Source organism: Lynx rufus, unplaced genomic scaffold, assembly GCF_022079265.1.
Source record: "Lynx rufus isolate CCGP_SWC_20201006 ecotype Redwood Valley unplaced genomic scaffold, mLynRuf1.p SCAF_18, whole genome shotgun sequence".
NCBI classification, from domain to species: domain Eukaryota; kingdom Metazoa; phylum Chordata; class Mammalia; order Carnivora; family Felidae; genus Lynx; species Lynx rufus.
Genome location: NW_025814832.1, coordinates 6486100 through 6502636, shown reverse-complemented (window position 1 = coordinate 6502636; position 16537 = coordinate 6486100). Strand labels below are relative to the sequence as shown.

The 16537-nt window shown below is 39.1% G+C and overlaps 1 protein-coding gene across 7 annotated transcripts in view; it reads right to left on the bottom strand.

Annotated features, from left to right (window-relative positions):
* Positions 1–16537, bottom strand: part of NF1 (neurofibromin 1) — a 248210-nt gene that overhangs the window by 23487 nt on the left and 208186 nt on the right. For 6 of the 7 annotated variants that reach the window (XR_006962286.1, XM_047080763.1, XM_047080758.1 and 3 more), the window contains 11 exons: positions 13223–13416; positions 12130–12270; positions 11684–11963; positions 11000–11214; positions 10699–10760; positions 10441–10555; positions 9807–9908; positions 7932–8072; positions 2964–3090; positions 1277–1408; positions 155–290 (listed from right to left, as the gene is read on the bottom strand). Coding sequence is in view for 6 of the 7 variants with exons in the window: in XM_047080763.1 (XP_046936719.1) it covers positions 155–290; positions 1277–1408; positions 2964–3090; positions 7932–8072; positions 9807–9908; positions 10441–10555; positions 10699–10760; positions 11000–11214; positions 11684–11963; positions 12130–12270; positions 13223–13416 (1645 nt within the window). In the remaining variant the exon portion in view is untranslated. Of the gene's footprint in view, positions 1–154; positions 291–1276; positions 1409–2963; positions 3091–7931; positions 8073–9806; positions 9909–10440; positions 10556–10698; positions 10761–10999; positions 11215–11683; positions 11964–12129; positions 12271–13222; positions 13417–16537 lie in introns of those variants that run through there. The other variant, XM_047080762.1, reaches the window with a different exon arrangement.

The window sequence follows — 16537 nt, the reverse complement described above, 5'->3', positions numbered from 1 at the left end:
TGTAACAGGAGTTTTGATTTATATACTCTTCCTAGATATCTTTAGATTCCCCTATATATTACCTTCCTGATTATTCTTGCTGCCTGCCTCCACTGGCATAGAAAATTGAAACCTGATTATAATTGTGTAATTATGGGAGAAGAAGTCTACTTACCTATAGCTGGGGTCACCATGATGGATGGGATATGTATCCATAGGAACATTTTCCATTGAAATATCAGTAAGAAGAAGAGACTTTCTATGTTTTAGGCTACAGCGACTTCGAACCTCCTCAGACACTGTGAGTAAGGCTAAAAGGAAAAAGAAGGAAGAGGAGAAAATTTAACAAATTTCAAGTGTGACTAAAAACAGGATACATTTCTTACAACCTCTTAGAGGGTAACAGCTGTCAGACAAGCAGAGAAAGAACCCTAGAGAGTGTGAAGTTTAAGGATATAAACCACTTAGGATAGACTTTCTTACCTTGAAAGTTTATGGTCTGTTTTGAAAGACTACATAAGTATGAAATATACTGAGATTTAGTAAGTACCTTGTATTTGTCAAGCGCTTTAATGTACTTTTGATCTCAACAAACACAGAAAGTGGGCAGGACAGGTACTATAAGGTCTATTTTTTAGATAAGGGAAAATACTCTGAGATATTAGATGATTTCCCCAAGGTCAAATGATTCCAACAAAAAAGCTGCCACAAACTGCCGTCTCCTAAATTGGGAATCCGCACTTGCTACGTTCCAGAGCTGCATTACATGGGAGTGCTAAGTGTTGCCGAGTGGAGAAACACACACCGGGTAAGAACAAGTGGGAAGATTTAATGGGATGGTGGGGATGGGCAGACATTCTGGCTAAAACAAATGGCATTAGGAACGCACTTTTAAGAGGCAGAAAGGCGATTCCAAGGGGGTGGCAAGTAGATGAGCTTAAAATAGCCCATCCATCTGGAGAGGTAATAAAAACTGGGACTTAGGAAATGTAGGGAAAGGCGACAGTCAGGAGAACTGCTGAAGGGCCCAAGGATGCTAGGCTGAGGTCTTCAGATGTTATGACAGAAAACAGGGAACCATGCGGTGTCTTGAACCAAAGAGGACAAAGGGAATGCATTTCAGACTTTAATGCAAGTTCTTTTATAAGGAAACATGTTTTGGCAAAACTTAAACTTTTAACCACCACCACAGGACTGGACTCTGAACTCTTTACCCCGCCAAGCAACCAGCTGAAGGACTGACAGATGTTTTTAGATGGATTCGGTAAGATTAATTTTGTCCGTTTCGTGCTTTTACCTGCCAAGTAAGCCACGCTCTGTGTGTTCACCTCAAATTTGTCACAGTTTCTATGTTTGTTGACCAGAGTCAGTAGTGTATGCAGAATTCTGACCGTTCTTGCAACAATGGCAGGTGAAGGATGCCTGTACCCTACAAAAAATAAAAACGAACAGGAAGTTAGTCCATTCTTTCAGCCAGTATTCCTTGAGTTCTTACTCTCTTGACTAGCAACTCTACAGGGAAAGGAAATATAAGGGAAAACTCCTGCCTTCTGAGAACAGCTGTTTGGGAAGATAAACATACAAATGTGAATACTTACTTACAAAAAGATTAAGTACCATATATGTGTAGAAAAGAATACTGTTCCCTGGAACTCTAAGGTACCTCAGGGAGAGAAAAATTAGGAAAGATGGATGTGGTTTCAGATATTCCATTCCCTAAAGCAGTGCAGGAACTTTTCAAAAAACAAAAAACAAAAAACAAACAACTATGTATTGGGGATCACCTTACGATATCTTTTGAAAATAGGGTTCTATTGCTTAAATTTTTTTTTTTCTTAAAGAAAAAACCCTAATGACGTAGGCTGCATATGCTCTCAGAACCTGAAGAACAGGGTTGATCAGAGAGTAAGCCTGGTCTCTGGACACCTTTTAAACATGAAAGCTACTCCATTTTACAGCAGGGGATGTGGACACTGAAAACACCTGGTATATTTTTAGAAATACAGAATAGGTAAGCACTTTATCAGCCTAGTGCAACCCTTCTTTTGAATTCCTGGAGTCAGTGTAATATCTTTTGAGCAATCCCTATTCACCTTAGTGATTAAAACTATTAATATTTTTGCAGAAATTTCATAAGGTGATGAAATCAAATGTTTACATTCACATTAGTGGGTGTATATACATATGTCAGGCAAAAACTGGGGGAACCTCCATGATCCCTCCAGTGTAAGAATCATTTAAATTGATACAAAACTCTAATTATGACCAAAGCCAGTGCTGCTTAAGACCATTGGTTCATGCTAGTTCCTCATCCTAAGTCTCACTGCTCTTGCCCCTGACTCCTCACCATACGCCGCTCCTATTAATGGCATAGTCTCTGGCCATGGCTGTTCCATGTTAATAAACCAAAGCTAACACACAGTGAAGTCAGCAGTGGGGAGTGGAGCCAGGGCAGGCAGTGACTGGGTTGGCTCTGAGAATAGCTGAAACCACTGCTATAAGCAATACAAAAATCTGAAGCGGGGTGGGGAGGGGGAATGTGGGGTACAAGAAAAGTGAGGTTCTGTGGTACGTAACAATGCAACTAATCAATACGTTAGAAACAAGCTGGGGAAAGTCTGTGATCAACTCTCTAAGCTGTCATTTTCTAACATAAGTTACCCAAGTTACATTTATTGATTTGCAGTAACCAAAAAGATACTTAGTATTGACTAATAATACAGCTATTAGAAAGTCCGGTATTCAGGATTATTGTAGGAATCAACTCTTTTGCCTTTTAAAGGAAATCTGATAATTGACATGGAAATTAGGCTCTATTAAAATACATATTGAACAAAACATGGCTCAGGAAGACAGATATATTTGCAGTTAAAGTAAGACATATGAGCCAAATTATTTCCACTTATTTAAAATTATGAATTATTTTAGTTACTTCAGGCTTCCTGATATCGTTTCATAAAAACATTCTGACCCAAGCCCTCTACCTTTTAAGAGGTGTCCAACCAGCGCAAAGTTAAAGTTAGAGTTGAAATTGAGTCCAACAAAATGATCCATCTGCTTGCAGTGCCATTCCAGAGGGTTCCGGATTGCCATAAATACTTCCTCTGGACTCTATTAAAGATAATCAGAAGATGGTTGGTGGGGTTCACACAGGATCTTTCCTTAAAGGGTCACTTATTGGTTTTTGATTGTGTTCAACAGCTTTGACAAGATAAGTAATCCTTTTGAGTTGAGAGAAATTATTTTCAGATGACTACAGAACACCATAGAACATTCAAGATACTACAAATAAGTTACTGTGAGACAATCAAGCATACATAAATAATAAGATGATAGAAGATGAAATAGCTTTGGTTTATGATGCAAAACAAATGGTTATCAATTTACATTGTGATGACTTTTTAAAAATTAGAATTATTGTTGTTTTAAACAAGACCATCCATTGAATTGTAGCAGATGTAGTGTTTTGTGTACTATGACTGAAAATTCAAGACAACAAAAAGAGTTCCTATTTACTGAGTGCCCGCAGTATGCGACAATGTTAGATGCATTACTGTACTGAAACCTTAAAGCACTCCTATGCAGCCAACATTAGCTCCATTGTACAGATTTATTGGCTCATTCTTTTACTTCTCAAGTACTTATTATGTGTTTTTGACGTGCCAGGCATGGCTCTAGGCTCTGCAAATAAATCCGTGAACAAAACAAAAACTACTCGCCTTGGTGGATTTTACATTCTAGTGTGGGAAAACAAGGAAACTGAAACTTAAAAATGCTATGCAACTTGCCCAACATAATTAGGGTTTAAGGTCACTGGGTAATGCCCCAGAATCTGCATTTTTTTCAACGTTTATTTATTTTTGGGACAGAGAGAGACAGAGCACGAACGGGGGAGGGGCAGAGAGAGAGGGAGACACAGAATCGGAAACAGGCTCCAGGCTCCGAGCCATCAGCCCAGAGCCTGACGCGGGGCTCGAACTCACGGACCGCGAGATCGTGACCTGGCTGAAGTCGGACGCTTAACCGACTGCGCCACCCAGGCGCCCCCAGAATCTGCATTTTTAAAAAAAGCCCAGGGAGGGGCGCCTGGGTAGTTCAGTCAGTTAAGCTTCCGACTTCAGCTCGGGTAATGATCTCCTAGTTTGTGAGTTCGAGCCCTGCATCAGACTCTCTGCTGTCAGTGCAGAGCCAGCTTCAGATGTTACATCCTCCTCTCACTCTGCCCCGCCCCTGCTCGAGTGCTCTCTCTCTCTAAAATAATGAAACAACAACAACAACAACAACAAACAAACCAAAAACGCAGTGATTCCCTCATGAACAGAGATTATTTTTCTCCTCTTTAAAAAATTTTTATTTAAATCCAAGTTACTTAACATATACTGTAATAATCATTTCAGGAGTAGAAGTTAGGGATTCATCATATACATATAACACCCAGTGCTCATCTCAACAAGTGCCTTCCTTAATGCCTATGACCCATTTAATCCATCCCCCTCCCAATACCCCTCCAGCAACCCTCAGTTCGTTTTCTCTGCATTGAAGAGTCTCTTATAGTTTGCCTCCCTCTCTGTTTTTATCTTATTTTTCTTTCCCTTTCCTGAACAGAAATTTTTAAAAGCCAACAACTGAAGGTATTTAGGGTCATGCTCAGGTTATCTAGATTTCTATCTCAAAGAAAGGAAGACAGGAGTATTTAAAATAAATGTCAAGAGGTGTTTACAGTAGCACTGTTTATAACACAAAAGAAGAAACGACAGAAACAAATGTTCATTAATGGGCAAATGGTTGAAAAAATTGTGGCTCATGCATACTGTAAAATATTCTGCAGCCATGGGAAAGAATTACACACACACACACACACACACACACACACACACACACACAGAGAAACGTGTCTGTGTGAATGTGTGTGTGTGTGTGTGTGCTTAGAAAGATGTTCACTTTATGTTGTTAAATAAAAATGGAAGTTGCAGAATACTATATAAGGTATGATTATCTATTAACCTGCTATATGTACAATTTATTTTTTCTAGCTTTATTAAGGTATAACTGACAAAATTCTAAGGTATTTAAAGTGTACAACATGATGATTTGATACACGTTTACACTGTGAAAGAATTTACCCCATCCAGTTAACGAACATGCCCATCATGTCACATATTTACAGCCCGCTTTTGATGAGAACATTAAGTCGTTAAATGTAGAACTTTCAGTTCTACTCTTAGCAAGTGTCAATTATACACTACAGTGTTATCAACTATAGTCACCGTGTTCTACAGCAGATCCTCAGACCTTATTCATCTCACCTCCTGGCAACTTCTAATAAGCTTTATTAACTCTGATTCCTAGTATCCTGGGGGCACTGAAGTCAATATTAGCTCCTGCTAATGGGCCGTTGTGGCAATGAAAATACCAAGGCAGATATGCCTAGACAGACATTTCATTTACAACTATTTTTATATCCGTACAAATAGCCAACAGCTAGCTATCTCTCTCTGAGCACCATGGTCCCAAGACAACCCCAGAGAAGCGCAACGGGGATCATGAAGGATGGGCTCTAGTCCCCAATCAGATGTACGAACACGGACAAGCTAGTTAACTTTTTTCTTTCGTGTTTTGTAAAATGGAGGTTTGATGGATAAACTTCAAGGTGGCTGTTCCAAGTGTATACCACATCTGGCAGACTGATGAAACAGTGTTTAACCCAAATCTTCACACTTAAAACCATGCTCCTGTTCTCTGTGTTTTTCCCACTCACAGCTTTGTTCAGCTCACTTCAAGTAAATCTCTTGTTATAAACATGTACATATCTTTAAAAAAAAATTCCTCCCCTTTCTTTTTCCTATACTTATCCCATTTTTCTCCAAAGACAAATGGGACATCATTTCATACTGTTATATGCCTTCCTCTATACTCTGTGAACCAAAATCCAACCACAGTCAAGGTTGATAAACATTACGAAGGGCGCTAATGGTATGTTTCAAAGTGGGATTAGGCAAAACCAAAAACTAGTATAATTAAGTACCCCAAAGTGTCCTTTAGACTCTCCACCCTATTTTTCATTAAGTACCATTATTCAATAAAAATAAGCTTATGTATACATTATTTCTTCATCCGTGAAATGGGAGGTAGAGAACGCTAACCTTGGGTTATGAAATCACAAATAACGATGGTCCTATGTAGTACAGTGCAAAGTACAGCACAGCACACAGCCTAGCATAGTAGCTATTACTACTCAATTTTTTTTTTAATGTTTATTTTTGAGAGAGATAGTGCAAGTGGGGGACAGGCAGAGAGGATGGGAGGCAGAGGATCTGAAGCGGGTTCTGCGCTGACAGCAGAGAGCCTGATGCAGGGCTTGAACTCATGAACTGTGTGATCATGACCCAAGCTGAAGTCAGACGCTCAACCAACTGAGCCACCCAGGCACCCCTACTCAATATATTTTTTTTTTTATTTTTTTTTTTCAACGTTTATTTATTTTTGGGACAGAGAGAGACAGAGCATGAACGGGGGAGGGGCAGAGAGAGAGGGAGACACAGAATCGGAAACAGGCTCCAGGCTCCGAGCCATCAGCCCAGAGCCCGACGCGGGGCTCGAACTCACGGACCGTGAGATCGTGACCTGGCTGAAGTCGGACGCTTAACCGACTGCGCCACCCAGGCGCCCCATACTCAATATATTTTTAAAAAATGTTTGTTTATGTGGGAATGCAGGCTGGTGAAGCCGCTCTGGAAAACAGTATGGAGGTTCCTCAAAAAACTAAAAATAGAACTACCCTACGACCCAGCAATTGTGCTACTAGGCATTTATCCACGGGATACAGGTGTGCTGTTTCGAAGGGACACAGGCACCCCCATGTTTATAGCAGCACCATCAACAATAGCCAAAGTATGGAAAGAGCCCAAATGTCCATCGATGGATGGATGGATAAAGAAGATGTGGTATATATATACAATGGAGTTATTACTCGGCAATCAAAAAGAATGAAATCTTGCCATTTGCAACTACATGGATAGAACTGGAGGGTATTATGCTAAGTGAAATTAGTCAGAGAAAGACAAAAATCATATGACTTCACTCATATGAGGACTTTAAGAGACAAAACATATGAACATAAGGGAAGGGAAATGAAAACAATATAAAAACAGGGAGGGGGACAAAACAGAAGAGACTCAAATATGGAGAACAAACAGAGGGTTACTGGAGGGGGTGTGGGAGGGGGGATGGGCTAAATGGGTCAGGGGCACTAAGGAATCTACTCCTGAAATCATTGTTGCACTATATGCTAACTAATTTGGATGTAAATTAAAAAAAAAAAAGTTTATGTATTTTTGAGAGTGAGTGAGTGAGTGAGTGTGTGTGCAGGGGAGGGGCAGAGAGAGAGGGAGAGAGAATCCCAAGCAGGCTCAGCACTGTCAGCGCAGAGCCCTATGTGGGGCTCGAACCCACAAACTGTGAGATCATGACCTGAGCCAAACTCAAGAGTCAGAAGCTTAACTGACTGAGTCACCCAGGGACCCCTCAATATATGTATATATATTTTAAGTTTATTTAATTAGAGAGAGGGGGAGAGAGTGTGTGTGCGAGCTAAGGAGGGGCAGAGAGAGGGAGAGAGAATCCCAAGCAAGCTCTGCACTGCCAGGGGCTGGAACCCATGAACCAATCATGACCTGAGCTGACAGGAGGTGCTCAACCGAGCCACCCAGGTGCCCCACTACTCAGTATTTTTCATCCCTCTTCTATTTACCAGTATTGGGTGAATACTGTTTTCTGCTATTTTTACATAGGAAAGTTTAGTTTTATATGAGTTGTTAAGAAGCTAAATAAGTTGCATTAAAGAAATTCATATTGAAGTTATGGACCTCTTCTGATTTTAAAAGGACAACAATAAAAAAGAGAGGAATTCTTAACGTGCATACTCTAGGGATGCCAAATGAAAGCTTGCTTACCTTGTCGTTGAATATCCGCAGACTGTCTAAGGTGTGCAGGTTTTGTTCAAGAAGGGCGGTGCCTGCTGAATACAAGTTGACCTCATCGAGCTGTAGCACAGCCACAGCTACCCAAAAGAGGGCTTTGTGCAGAGGGGAGTCCTGGCAAAGGCCACGCATTCCAGATTAGTGAGATGAGCTACAAAACAGTCTCATTCAAAACACATTGCAGTATCAAACAGAGCACATTAACGCCCAGATGATGCATATTTTCTCTTCTGAAGAAGGTAAATATACGGGTAGGCTCTTCATCTACTGCATGTGTATAGCTAAAGACACAGTTAGCCAGGCTGAGAACATTAACACCTACTTTGGTTTCTCCCTGTTCTTTGATCCCAAACTCCAGTCACCAAGTCTTGTTGATCCTTCCAAAGTAGTCTCTTTAGTATTTGCTTATTGCTGACGACTTTATTCTACACCAACCTTCTTTACTGTAAATGTGGATTCTTTTTTGCCTCTGGTCTCCCCCTACTCCAATCTGCGGTGCACAATGCCCCCAGAAGAACCCTTCTAAGCCTTCCTTTTGTCATATTACTTATCTGCTTGAAAACATATAGGGACATTTCCAAACTCCTTTCTGAAGGGTCTTAGATGTTAGATTAGTTCTATCCAATCTTTACAATCTTCCCTCTCTCTATTCTCCTGCAAAATTTCTCCATACAACTAGAATATTCTGCCTACCATCCCTTCACTGTCCCAGCATTCTTGTATGACCCTCCTGCTGCATGGTTTGCTATGCAAGGCTTTCTCCCTTTCTCTACACTAAATCCCACTATCTCTTTAACTTTAGATTCTACCCTTTTAATTTTCTTGTCACCCTTATCAGTATAATATCTCTTGCTGTTATGAATTAAAGATATTGATTTGGGGGAACCCTTATTTAGCAGTGTGGTATAGGGGAAAATACATAGACTTCAGGGTCAGACAGCCTTGGAAGAGAATCGTGGTTCTGTCTTATTAGGTATGTGACCTTGGGGAAGTCACTTAGCCCTTCTGAGCCTCATTTTAACTTATGAGGACGAGCGAACCATTTTGTGTGATTTAGGATTAGAAGATGTGCTCGTAGATACAACTCGATAGGAGGAGCACACAGGTATTTATTTCTCTGTAACCTCCCTCAAATCTTTGTACTCAATTCATATAATTATACAACTTTAGAGTTGGAAAATAATGCTCCACCATCATCTAGTCTATTCATTTTATCAATGTGGAAATATGATGTCCAGATATGTTAAACGACCTGCTCCAGGCCACAAAGCTGAGATAAGCTCAGCTCATCCTAAATCAGTGGCCTCATCCTTTCATTCCTTTTAAACATCAACTTCATTTAGCACCCAAACTCCTTTGGTGATTAGGTACACTTCACCCAGCTTTACATTTCTCCATGGTAATGATCGTGCACTATTATCGTACTTATTTTATTATCTATTTCATGCCCCAACTCCCACACTCGTCCCAGAATGTAAGCTCCATGAGGGTAGGGAATTTTATCAGTTTGGTTCAGGTACTACCTCTCTAGAACCTAAAATGGTACTTGGCACATAGCAGGTGCTCAATGAACACTTATCGGACAAGACAATTCAGAGTCTACACCTGTCTTCCTTTAGCACTGATGAGACGAAAACTTAGAAGCACCCGAGAACATCCTCCGCATACTCATCTTCCTCTAGTGTGAGTTCTTCAAACAACTACGCTTAAAGACAGGAAGTTCTGCTTTAACTACCTCCTCTTCTTTATAACTTCTCAGCCCAACTTATTTTCTGAACTCTTTGACACAAAATGAAACTTTTAATACCAATGCCCAAACTAAATGGGCTCGTTCTGTACAGTAATTACCTTATTGAGGAGCGGCTGTAATTTGGTTAGCGCTATTACTGTGGCTTCTATCAGAACTTGACTGTTGTAAGTATCAGGTCCTTTTAAGCAACTCTCAAGTGCCTTTTAGGGAAACAGAATTTTTTATTTTACTTTCACTGAAATAAAACATAAACTCCTAAACTGGATCTCAGAATCAGTTCAGAATAATTCCTTGGTTAGTAAGTGCTAGAATTATTTCCAATGCTGTGGTATTCTTGGTAGCTAGATCATTTGGGTTTTCATTTTTAAATACTTCTATGTTATATTCCAATACAATATTTTGTGCATTATTATATTGTTACAAATTAAATACTTTTATATAAGGCAAGTTCTACCATATAGTTAAATGCTTTGAAAACTGATAAAATACTAAGAGTACCTTCTTAGCCAAAGAGACAATACATATTTTCTTTTAAGGTGTCTTCTTTAGAAAAGGTTTCTTCACTTAAAAGAATTATAATAAAGAAAATAACCAAATCCATTGTTTAAAGGTTTAGCAAGCAACATGCAAGATATTTTATTAACTTCAAGTTTAGATGTCGCTGAGAAACATGCAAGATACGCTTTCCAACTTGAGACCCACAGATATTTGGGAGGAGGGACAGAGACGTACCTTGCTAAGAATACGGATAATCTGCTTTATCTGCCCATGAGACACTCGCTTGCTAATACAGCCAAAGACAACAAGAGCTCTCGGTTGCAGGGATGGATTATATTGGAATGCGAATCTGCAATTAAAAGACCCAAAAAGTCTATGAAAACCTTTGTGTTTATACATACTAGGTAATTAATTAAAATATTGACTCTGCAGTAATGTTGACATTTTCAACAATACCCATACTCCTATGAGTTAAATTTATTTGGGACATACCTTTGAGCTAGTTCCGTCCACTGGTCCAGCCACTTGCATGTTGGAATATCTCTCATACATGCCTTAAAAAAAGGATACTCTAAATAGATTCATGCACATAAATGTATACTAATCATTAAATAATGCTTATTATAATGTCATTAAATAAGCGATGTATATATATATATATTACCAATAAACACATTCCACGGGAGTTTTATTTAAGCATTAAGCGTAAAATAGAATAAACTAGTATTTCTTCTTTACAGTACTAACGGATTAAAAAAATAACCTTAGTTTCTTATCATTTTGCCTAGTGTACCTCCATTATCTCCAACAAAGCTTCTGTGACTGTTTCCAAAGATGTCAAAGCAAAAGTCTCCCTCTCATAGGAGCCAGGAGAGAATGACCTGTCCCGGTAACTGGAGCGGAAGGCAATGACGGCAGCTGACTTGACTTTGCTAATGCCAAACAGCAAGTAAAACTTGGGTAATGAGAACTCTGTCAAACTGAGTCTCAAAACTTGCTTGGTTTCTTCTGTAAAAGAAAAAAGGAACAAGTGAAGACTTTAAAGATATTAACTTTTTAACGTGGCAAATTTCACTTTGAATTTGGAAAATTTGAGTAGCAGATCAAAATTATATAACCATGCTCCCTAAACCAACCCTCTAGATACATTATCTCAATGCTCATTGCTTTAGCTCCATTTCTCTACAAATTCACGCTAGTAATGCTACACCGTCAACTGGTGCTCAGGCTTTAGCTTCTGTGATAGCTACAAGATTCTACCTGACAAATACACACACAAAATCTTGGCTATAGCTTGAAATGGAATGGAATTAATTTATTCTTTTTCTTTTTGATAGTATTTCATGCCACTATCACAAGCTCCAATAAGCAGCTAGTGTTAAGGCACCGTACTCACAACTAAGATAATTTGTGCCAACCAGGCTATATAAAGTGGAGAAAGGAATTACAAAACACAAGTTACTTTCCTGGAACTCACCACTAAAATGCAGCTGTGAACAAGTACACAGAGAGTGAATGATATTAATGACCAATCCGTGTGTGGAAGCTCTAAGGGAGAGCGGCCCCGTGGCTACTAAGAAAGTAACAACGTGGAAGAGGTAGGGGAGATGAGCTGCCACGTCAAGGGAATTGTTGAAGGACAGCATCAGCATGTAGCGTGCGAGGATGGCAATGTCGTCCCACATGAGATGCTGTTCTAAGGTAGGAGTTGGAGACAAGCATGTCTTGTCAATTATTTTGCACATCCTTCCAATAACCTGTCAAGAAACAGAATTTTAAGAAACACAAGGGCTAAAAAAAAGTTTTATCACAAAAAATTTCAGTTTAACTCTAAAATGACTAGTCACCATACCAAAAAACCTCCCAGTAATAAAAACAGACACATCATGCCATGGTCCAGAAGGCAAAGGAAAAGTTGATTACCTTGCTGGAAACCAATTTCACATTTCCAGAAGCCAAAGCTACGGCAGTATCTGCCATCACCTCGGCTTTTATTGATCCCAAGCCACCTGTCGCACTGGTTTTGATGAAACTGTCTAGTACAACGTCAAGGAGATCTGTAATCTAGTGGAAGAGGGAGAAATAATGTATGTTTCAGCCATCTGTTGTGCCAACTTAACTTTTAATTTAAAAATACTGCAAGCAGCAGCCCAATCAACATGAAACTTCTACTTTCCCTGAGGCCTCCAAAACACTAGGTTTCATTTAGAGACCTGTCAATAAATGTAATTTATCATTACATATCCGAAGGAGTATGAAGATATTCACTCAACTGCGTCAGAGATGAAGAGACTGGCATGCAAAAATTTTAAATTTCCACATGTATTATTTTCATCCACTAGCAAAGCACCTCTGTTGTCTCCTAAGACAGTCATGTGTGATTAATATAAAATACAATTGTTTTAATATATAGGAAATGACTTCAAGTGCTGAGATGTTTTACAGAGCTCTAAAACCAGCTCCAAGGTCATTTCAAATTACTTGGAGGATTCGTAGCGTTGTTTGAGTAAGGGATTACTTCCTTAAGCGGTAATGTTGAAGAAATGATGGGCATAATTCTTGTCAGATAAAAAGGAATACATTACAGTATATTCTGTACTTTACTCCTGGTGTTCTTGTGAGAGAGAACTATAAAAGAAAGCAGGTGTCCCAAATAACATCAACTGACAAATATCTACTGACCTCTCTGGTATGTCAGGTACTAGAATATGTAACACAGCACTATTTACTAGGAACAACACTGGAGTTTTACAGTTAAATCCTATATAGTTATGTCATGGAAAAGAGCACTAAAATAACTAGTTTTTTTCTGGCTCTGAAACATGCATTAGACATCTACAATTCTGAACCAGATCAAGAATCAGGGGAGTGTCTGCATGCCTTTTGAAAGAGGGGACTGTCTTTTCCACAGCTGTATCCCTAATGCCTAGCACAATGTTTTGCACAAAGGGGGTATTAGATTAATATCTGCATCACGGAGGTACTAGACATTTAAATATTTGAGCAAACTCAATACCTGCCCAAGGCTCCCCCATATTTTGGCTTGAATAGATGGATACATCTGTTTCTCATTTATGGTCATTGTTATCAGCTTATCGAGAATGGCGGTAACTCTTTGTCGTTTGGCATCATCATTGTGCTTACAAAAACGGACCAGGTTTGACAGCCATGGAGTCATGTATTCCAAACAAAGGTGTTTCAATTCAATACCTGGGAAAAAATACACCATTAGCATAGATGGCCAATGAAAAGGACATCCACAATAAAAATAAGGGATTGGGAGAAAGAAGGTAAAAGGTAAAGATCATTACCTAGGAGACAGCCTGGAGAAAAGAGATTTGGCCACCATGTTAAAGACAGAGATGAGGAGAATAGGCCATGAAGAAAGTAATCTTAGAAGCCAACTAGCCATGTTTGAAAAGGTTTATCTTATTTTTCTCCCTCTTAATACCTCCTAGTTAAAATTTTTACTCTCATTGTAAAAGGAATATGTGGCAATCCGAGAAAGTTAGGGAAAAGGAAAGCATCCCCACAAAAATGAAGCTGAGATTAATCTCTCTCTCCTCAGGCTTTCAAAGCTATGCAGAGATGAGGTACATTACGTGTGCGTATGCACAGAAAAGCCACCCCATGTCTTCCACAAAGACGGGGGCTATGCTGTACGTGCAGTATGTTTTGAATATCTTCTGCACCACACGTTATACTGAGGTTATTACTCATCATTAAAAATTCTCCATAAACATTTTTTTGAACCATTTTGAAATAACTTCGGACTTAGAAAAAGATACAAAAATTCCTCCATGTAACGTTATCTAGAGTCCCCAAAATGCTTTTTTTTAATTGTGGTAAAATATACACGGCATGAAATTTGCCATGGGTAAGTGCACATGTCAGTGGCCTTACGTACATCATTGTGCAACTATCTCCAGTCTCCATCTCCAGAATATTTTCATCTTTCCAAACTGAAATTCTGAACCAAAATATTTTTAGTATATGTGCTGCCGAAGCGAGCACTGAACCAAAATATTTTTAACGGTTTCATGTTACTCCATCATATGGAAATCTGACAATTTAATTAGTTCTTCATTGTTTGGCCTTTAGATTGTTCCTATATTTTGCTGTTATAAATAACATTATGTGAAGTTCAAAAGTAGGCAAAATAAATCCATGGCGATAGAGGTCCTAAGAGTGGTTACTCTTGGTGAGGGGATGGTGTACTGACTGAGAGGAGTCTTCTGGATGCTGGAAATGTTCTTGTTCTGGGAGATGGTTTTGTGATGTATTCACATGTAAAAATTCATCAAGCTGTTCACTTAAGATGTGGGCACTTGACTGGTAGGATATGCCTGAATTTTAAAAATGTAAATAAAAAGTAATGCTATAATAAACACCTGAACATCAATTCCTGAGGATAAATTCTAAAAGATGGAATCATGAGGCCAAAAGGTATGAACATTCCTAAGAGTCTTGATACCCATGTCCAAACTGCTTTCTCAAAACACTGCCCCTGTTCACAATTCCATCGACTGCCAACACTGAAATAAAGTGAACAAAATCCTTTGCCAGTTTGATAACTGAATGTTATCTATTCTTTGAGTTTGTATTTCTTTGATTTTATTAGTGAATTTCTTAAAATACACTCTTTTTTAGCATGACCTGCATGCTACTGCTGTTGATCCACCTCTCATTAATCTGTAAGAACTCTTTGGATTAAAGGTGTTAATCTTTTCTCATATGTGCTGCAAGCCTATTTCCTAGTTTTTTATTATCTTTTACTTGTGTTTCAGTTTTGGAAATAGAGATGTTTTGAAGTTTTATGTGGTCATTTATGTTCACCATTTCCTTTGTTTCCATCTACAACTTTTTTCCTTCATAAGTCCTTAATCACTCAGAAAGCTATTAAACATTTTTCTTCTTTAATGCTTCCAGTTTTTATTTTTTATATAATTTTTAAAGTTTATTTATTTTGGGGAAGAGAGAGCGCGCGCGCGAGCAGAGGAGGTGCAGAGGGAGACGGGGAGAGAGAGACAGAGAGAGAGAGAGAGAGAGAGAGAGAGACAGAGAGAGAGAGAGAGGGAGGGAGGGAGAGGGAGGGAATCCCAGGTAGGCTCTACACTGGCAGCACAGAGCCTGATGTGGGGCTCAAACCCACGAACCATGAGATCATGATCTGAACTGAAATCAAGAGTTGGATGCTTAACCGACTGAGCCACCCAGGCGCCCCCATGGTTCCAGTTTTTATATCTTAAATATAACTAGAACTTATTCTGGTATCTTGTGGCTTAGGGTGAAGATGGACCCAATTTAATGCATTTCCCCATCTCATTGCTTAAATGATTTAATCTTCCCCCATCAGTTTGTGATGCTTCTTTATCAATCTGTTTCTCTTAAACTGATCTGACTGCTGACTCTTGAACACCTCTGTTTGAATTACTGTACTGGTATGTGTCCAGATGTCTGCAACATCAAGTGTCTCTCAGTTTTCTTTCTATACTTTCTTACCTACTCTTGTCCTTTTAGGTGAAATTTAAAATCATTTTCAGTTCTGCCTCCTTTTTAATCCTCAAATCCTGAAGCTATTTTGATGGGATTGCACTGAATTTATAACAATCTGGGAACAACTGTTTAATCCAGGAACACAACATGCCTGGTCATTCACATGAATCTTTTTTTTTAATATTAATATTTCTTAACAAAGCTTTATGCTTTTCTTGTTTTGTCAGTCTTAACACATTGTCTCTTTAGAGTTATATTCCTACATCTCTTATTGTTAAGTAACTATATATAGTGATCTGGTCTTGAGGAATTGTCAAAGTTTTCAATGACCTGAGAAATCAAGAAATACGTTTGAATGCAGAAAAAAGTTTATGTATTATGGAGAGAGAAAGGGAAGCAAATGTCAGGAAATAAGCTGGAAGAAGAGCAATATTTATACTACTACAGGGTATGAGAATGAATGAATGAATGGAAAGAGTGGATGTTAAATTTATAAGACATCTTTTTTTTTAATTTTTAAAAAAATCTTTATTTTTGAGAGTTGGGGGGAGGGGCAGAGAGAGAGGGAGACACAGAATCTGAATTAGGCTCCAGACTCTGAGATGTCAGCACAGAACCCGACGTGGGGCTCGAACCCACGGACTCATGACCTGAGCTGAGGTTGGACACTTAACCGACTGAGCCACCCAGGCACCCCTGTTAGGACTTGTTAAAAGCCAAGTCAGGAGTTGACTCTGGACCCTGTATTATGCGCCACTGCATTCTCCAGGCACTGTACTTGAACACTAAAATCACAGTTCAAAGACAACCTCAAGAAAAGAGAACATGACTCTTT